The sequence below is a fragment of the Mixophyes fleayi genome, chromosome 10, assembly GCF_038048845.1.
Source record: "Mixophyes fleayi isolate aMixFle1 chromosome 10, aMixFle1.hap1, whole genome shotgun sequence".
Taxonomy (NCBI): domain Eukaryota; kingdom Metazoa; phylum Chordata; class Amphibia; order Anura; family Limnodynastidae; genus Mixophyes; species Mixophyes fleayi.
Window position 1 is genome coordinate 50,477,925 of NC_134411.1, and position 7,596 is coordinate 50,485,520.

Sequence of the window (7,596 nt, forward strand, 5' to 3'; positions counted from 1 at the left end):
TTCTTCATTGTCCGCTTACTGCTACACATTGACGATCTTTGTTTTTTTTTCTCTATCTTTGCAGGAGATGCACTTCCACCCAAAGGCTCTAAAAGATGTGAAGGGCCAGATTGGAGCCCCCATGCCAGGAAAGGTGATTGATATTAAAGTGAAAGTAGGGGACAAGATCGAGAAGGGTCAGCCTCTGTGTGTGCTCAGCGCCATGAAAATGGAGACCTTGGTCAATTCTCCAGTCTCTGGAACAATCAAGAAAATCTATGTGAAACCTGACATGCATCTGGAGGGAGAAGATCTTGTACTAGAAATTGAATAAATTAAGTAAATAATGGACAGTCATTCTGGAAAGAGGGGTTTAGTGAATCTTTTGACATTGTCTCCCACTAGTGAGTGAGAGTGGGTGAGCTCGTCATCTCATGTCTGCTGACATTGTGTGTCTTCAGTGTAACCGAAGAAGTGCTTTATATGCCTAGATGGAATACTGGATTTTTTTTATATTGGTTGAGGGCCTTAATATCAAATAACTTTCTAGATGGCACATTTAAATTGTATTTACCGAGCTATTTCAGTCTAGCTTTAGGGAAGTTGCTTAATAATCTGTATTGTTATATCCAGGGTTTTATGCTCCAAGGAGAGATTGTTTACTGTGGGAGTTGCTAGCTAATTGTAATGGATTCATGTGTTTCACATGTGCTATAAACATCTCTACTTTCACTATTAATTGGTGAACAGTAAATAGCTGAACTGCACCAACTACTTCTGTGTTACCAATCCAGTACCTTAATGATAGGGATTATACATGTCCATGATTCTAGTACTTCCTCATGCCAAATGTTTCCTTCTGCATCCACTGAATGTGTAGCTGCTGAAAGGTGGTAATATAGCATATTTCCTATACTGTATGGTACACATCTCTATTCACAGCCCTACTATTGATTGGTTTGCTCATCATCCCCTTTATCTCTTGTTTTGCCCACTGTCCATCGCCTATGAAATCAAAGCACACAGCTAGTAGATTTCAACACACGCATCCCTCCACACCTCTCCCCCGACACTGAAGAGCACAAGAGTATCGCTCATATAGTATCTACAACATGAAATCAAAACAACTTGGCTGTTTAACATTGTTGCCAAATTTGTAAATAAGTGTCTCCTCCAACAACTGAGAATCTTAAATCTGTTGCACGGGAGTAGTCAGGTTTATCATATACAGTTCTCAGTATATATATTAGTTAATAGGGAATCTCTACTTTTTCCCATTTGTATTCTTACATTGACCTATACATTAGATGCAGCTGCTGTAATAAACCTGCACTGAGCTTTTCATGGTATTAAGTTTTAGTGTTATTTGCTTATGCAGTTCATGTTCTGTGTACAGATGTAGCCGCACTTATCCTGCCTCTACATGGTGCCTTCTTGACCTTGGATTTTATTCACACCAATTGTCGTTTTAGACCGTCCAGGGGATGAGTATATATAATATCAACACTGTAAAAAGAGTTTTTCTTATTTTGAGATGTCATCCTTGCAGGTCCAGATATTTTATATCTGAATATAAACTTTCATTGCACCTCTGTAGGTAAAACAAAGTTAGGTTACATAAAAAACACTTCTAACTGTAGGCCAGGTGTACAGACACATAACGCTATAGAGAGCGCTACAATTAATCTTGAATTATAAAAACGTCCTATGACATAAGAGACAAGAATGTCTTTGTATTGAACATCTAACAAATAATCAATTTCTTTTATGTTGGTAAAAAGTTGAAATGTGATTTATTATGCCATATTTTCACCAGCTAATGTATAGCACAGAACAAAAAAGGCTACATGTTGCCCTTGTCACTGTGAACAAAGGTTAATATTTTATGAACAGGAAGCTCGTACACTTGCAGATGGCTGCTGTCATGCTAACAAACCTAATCTAACCTTTCTGAGAGCTGAAGCATTTTACCATTCGTCAAACCCTAATTTGGTTACAGCCATGATAGCTGTCATATTTTTAAAATTGCTTATACGGACATAATTTGTATCATGTTTGTGTCAGGAATATAAGTTAACACAAGACATTTCATAGACACAAATGTGGGTTCCATTATATTTTTCTTTTCTGACAGTGAAGGGGGATTAACATGGCCTCATTTTGCTGCCCAACAGCAATGTAGATACATCCTAATTAATTTAGGGCAGCAGCTGTGCATTGTGGGTAAATCTAGGCGTTTAAAGATTACCAGCTGCTTCTTTGGGCTACCCCTGGTCCAATATTCCTTTGGGCTCTGCCTATTTTAAGATTTTTACCATCCATCCTCCCTCACCTCATTAACTATTTACAGAGACTGGGAACCGTTAGTAGCTGAGATGTGCTCTGCTTTAAGACTCCATTCTGTACCCTTTTTTTTTTTTTTTTTTTCACCTTGACTTTCTTCCACTTAGCATCCCATGCTAATATGTGCAGCACTAATCTATGTCACAACCTCTCACTACATTAACCCTTCACTGCCTAGAAAGCATTCAACATATCTATGTTGCACATATTTTTGTGTATAGTGTGCATGCACATATCTTTTAAGCTCACATGCACTAATCAGGTCTCTGCTCTGTCCAGATAGATTATTTGGTAGGGTTCTCTTCTGCATCTTGTTTTGATTAGAAACTTGTTAAAAGATTAGGATAATTTTAAGCAATACAGGGTTTTAGCCCATTGTCTGCCTACTGTAGTATAATGTATGTTGAGACCTCTAATGGGGATTATTATTGTAGTTTTGATTGTACCTGCTCTCTGCTAATCCCATTTTAGGGTGTATATTTTTGGATTATATTGTGTAAACAGCCTGTTTTATAGCACAGCAATTTGTTAGCGGATCTGGCCGTTTAATGTTTATCATACAGTGAACTGTGAGCGAACCTAGAATAACATTTGTCACTGAATGATCCTGCTGAAGACAGATTGTTAAAATACTTGTGTAGCTGCTCTAATACTTGTATAGTAGTTTCTCAACACACCAAAAGAGAATCTCCAACATAATACATGTGCACTCAACATGGACACACTTCTATGCAAAAAATAACATCCACTGAATCCACAAATCACTAGGACATTGTATTCATGTTTTGATTTTTAATATACTCATTTTCCATGTATGTTACATTAGGTACCATACTTCATATGCTCTCCGAATCCCCCCATATCAAGCCTGAATTTTGTTGAATTCTGGGGTTTTAAACACACTGCATGAAGATGTTTAAGATCTATAAGCCTGCATGAGATTCTTGCTTTTTTGATGGGTCAGTTTTTTCACAAGAGTTATGTATGAGAGGCTGTGTGTGTTTATATGTATCAGACAAGCATTAGCTGTGATAAGAAAACTACATTTTATGTCCGTTCATAAAAGATTCACTTGTGACAGATCCGGTGAATTATTATATTCAAAACACAACATATCTGCAAGTGTTTCTCTATTTAGATTACTTTCAAATCACCTTGTAAATGTAATATAAAAATTATGAATTGCAGGGATTCACAATGAGTGACTGGGCTGCCACAGGTAGCTTTTAAAAATTTTCCCCATCTGGCAGAATGGAAAACTGAGTAAAACACACTGAGAAAAAGGTTTGCTTTCTTATCCTGTTTTTGACAACTATAGGTTGTCTTTGGTAAACATTGTACAATTTTCCTCTAAGGGTATTTTGACAACAAGACGGTTGAGGACAGTGACCTATGTTTTCTTGTTACACCATGGAGGCTCAATAATGCGTTTTAATCAGCGTAGAAGAAATAAAATAAAACTATTACCCCTCACATCTCCACATATATGTTTGGGTTTTGACATGTTGCATAATGAATCTAGTGAACATTTTTAATTAGTGAGTAGCCATTATGGTGAGCATTGTAACAACGAATCATTTCTTATTGTGGACCATTAACTTTGTCAGTCTTAAAATGTGATCCAAGTATTTTATGTGACCTTGTTTACAGCACTAACTGGATAGTTTGCTTATTTCTCTGGTGCCAGTGAAGTGACAAAAAGAAAAATAAGTTAGTAAAATGTCTTAATTTTTTTTGCCTTTTGAAAGTTTGTTATGGATGTGACTTATTTTAGTGTTTGTCATATAAATAAATACATCTGCAATTGAGTATAATTTATATTGTTTTATTTTCATTTGATTGTGAATGATCATTGTTATAAAATCTTTACAACATAATGATATGTTGTATACCCAATGGTGGTTCTTGTAAGTGTAATTAACACCCCTTTACTGCACAATGAACTCTTTGATTTAAAAAGAAATTGCGTATTGGCGATGCCCTGTCCTTGTGGGTGCTGCCATGCTTGAGGTCAGCATAAAGGGGCATTGCTAGCCCTTTAGAAATTGTTAGGCTGTCCTCCACACTGTTTATACACATCGTAAATTGTGTGTGCACTATGTGGCCTTCCCTTCAAGTGCAACACAGCATGAAGCATGATGTACCTTCCTATTGTCCATGCAGCCAGGACAAAGTCTGGACTGTGTAGGGCAGTCCCTCTGTATCAGAACTGCCCCATTAGAATTATGACTGCTGGTAGAGTGTGCTGTTCCCTCATACCTGTTCTTGCAGCTTTGACTACCTGCTACTGGTGTTTTAAGCTCTGTTACTGCTTGGTCAGATCTTTTAATGTTGAGACCCTGTTTGGAAAAGAGATGAGGACTGTTCACCTCCCGGAAATCTGAGCAACAGCTGAATATTTTAGGCCTCTCTCACCCCAAGCAGCCCATAATTTAATCAATGGTGCACCCCCCATATAATAATTAGGCCCATTTCCCCTGATCCAACCCTGGATGTGATGTCATTAACTTTTATTAACACCTTTACCCCCTTAGCCTATTTTGGTACTCTTTGGTCTGGTCACATTCAAACATCAATATCAGTAATTTGTTTTTTTGGGGGGTGTTTTTTTTGTTTGTTTTTTTTTTGGAAGACTTGGAGTTTTAGGAAAATACAATTAGTTTAATTATACATCACAGCAGAAACAGCCTAACCAAAATAGCCAAAAAGTATTTCAATTTTAATTCAAAACAAAAGCACACACAAAGTGAACTTAAAGCAAATGTGTGCATTTATTTTTTTTTCTCTAAACACCACCAGGAAATACAATGCAGTTCTTTCTTTGGCACCAATCTACCTTTCTAATTCAGCAAATAGTTTATCATAATTAAAATCTGCACTTGAAAATGATAATTGGTATTTTGCATAAAATGTGTGGGAACAATACACGTAACCCAACAAGGCGTACCCGTTTGTGAAAACTATACAACCTAATGCATCACATGAGTAAGTCAAGGGTATTGAAGCCAGGATTGGGTAGTTCTGGCCATTTTATACACCCCCTTCCTCCTCCCCTTTCTCTGAGCTTCTTGATGCTTTTTTGTACAGTGGGATGTTAATGTTGGTGATAACTAACACAATAACTAGTAAGGGACTCCCCTCTTTCAATAAGAGTCTAGTTTGCAGGATGAGAGAGATCGGTGCAATATAAAACCCCTCCCTCACCCTGAGCTCCTTAATGTTTTCAGTAGTGTAGAGTTTGGTTGTCTGGTGATCACTAAACCATAAACTACTAAAAGTTCTATATGATATGACAGAGTGGGGCCTCCACTCTTTAAAATGTTATCCCAGATTTTTGAAGCCCAAATTAAGATTTGTACCCCCCCCCTCCCTATTTTGGGATTTATTTCTGTAGTTTAGAGGGGTATTGTTTGGTGTACAGCAGACAACACTTGAGGGGTTCCCCAGTTTCTGGCTGCCAGAATGAGGTAGATATAGCAATGCTGTTAGTGTCCTCTTAACCCATCCCATGTCTCCATTATATTGCTGTGGATAAGGAGACAGGCTTAATGATGTTGTCGCATGTTGGCGCAATCATGTCATTAAGGCCCATCCTATCCACCAGCAGGAAATCGCTGTGAGGGACAGATGTGTGATTAGAACTTTGAACCCCCTGTACGTGATCAACAAGTCCTACTCGTCCCATAGCACTGAAAGGGTTAAATTGGCTTCCTATCTCCAACCAACACCAACGTTACGTTATTAGTCCCCATAGTTAATACAGAGAATCATATTGCATTATAATAGTCCCTACAATTTATTAATAGCCCCCCAAGTCCACATTACATTACTACTGACTCACTGGGCAGCCACCTCCCTATATGTCTGCTTCTCTTCTGTGCATGCTCTGCACTACCTGTTCAGAGAGATCCAAGTCCCCTTGTATTGATTCTTCAATTTCATGGCTCAAATAAATTTCCTCGTATATCATGCCCCCATGTCATGCTGCCTCCATATTGATTCTCTTCTATATCATGCTGCCCCCACCCCCTTGTATTGCTTCCCCCCTATATCATGACCCTTATTTTGCCAATATGGTCTGCAGAAACGGCGCTCTCGCCTTGCACAGTACAAACCCTATCTAGTATGCAGTGCCCACAGGTTACTGTAAATCTCAATCCCTCAACATTATATATAACCAGATTAACTCCCATCACAAACAATCATTATTACTTTGATTTGAAATGCTTGCAGGCCAGATGGTCTTCCTGCATAATCCAGCTGGACAGCCATGTTCTTAGATCTAAACAATAGCCCCAAATATTTCAGGAATCTGCTATTCATAAAACAAAAGTAGTGACTCTTTTGATTAACTAAAATGTTGTTTGTTTATGACTCAATTTATTGATGTGGTAGTTCAGTATTTTATATTTTTTGGACACCTTGGGGGGGGGGGGCTCCCTAATCATCCTGGTTAACATGTATGCCCCTAACTCTAAACAAGGAATTTTCTGAATAATGTATCTGAACAAGTCATAATGCTTAAAACAGGCCATTTAATCATAGCTGGTGATTTCAGTATGCTTTTGAACCCCTGCTAGATAGATCAAATGAAGCTTTACATCTCTAAGAAAAATTGCACATTCTAAAACTTTCACACACCACTGTAGCAATCAGCAGGGGGTAGCTGCCTTGAGATATATGCACCACAGTATGCAATATTATTCCATCTACTGAAGTGTACATAACGCCTATAAACAAATTGTTTATGTATTATTGGATCAGAATCTTATCCACATGATTAAAACTGCAGAATATGTAACGAGAGTTTTTTTCAGACCATGCCCCATTGATTGTAGTGTTGCTTGATATTTTGCAACACAAGAAGAAACTGTCTGTGCTGCCTTAAAGTTTCTACCTAAACTAAATACTGGTTTCATTATATGAGGAAAATTTCACCCTCTATAGAATAAACAAATATACATAGTCCCAAATGCAAATAGAAAATTATGAAAACTTGGTAAGTGATTAAGTGTGTACTGCCAATAACCAGACAGGTAGTTTGTTGTCTGTCTGGCCTGTGATGTGATTATTAGAGGACTTTCTCCAGGCAGGTGAAAAAAACAAACTGATTACACAATTAAAAACAAGTCTAAGAGCAGTAGAAAACTAGGCAAACTGTGTTGTTTGTTTTTTTTTAACAAACAACTAAACTTTAAAAAAAAAAGTCAATCTGTATTGAAATGAGCTATTAATGAGCTACTATAAAATGATTGGCACATATTACCACACAAC

At 37.6% G+C, this 7,596-nt stretch overlaps 1 protein-coding gene across 3 annotated transcripts in view; it reads left to right on the forward strand.

Annotated features, from left to right (window-relative positions):
* PC (pyruvate carboxylase) overlaps window positions 1-4,130 on the forward strand; it is a 341,750-nt gene extending 337,620 nt beyond the window's left edge. For all 3 annotated transcript variants that reach the window (XM_075188742.1, XM_075188743.1, XM_075188740.1), the window contains exon 21: window positions 65-4,130. In XM_075188742.1, coding sequence (XP_075044843.1) covers window positions 65-313 — 249 coding nt within the window. In that variant the 3' untranslated portion in view covers window positions 314-4,130. The remainder of the gene's footprint in view (window positions 1-64) is intronic.
* Window positions 4,131-7,596: the final 3,466 nt, after the last annotated feature.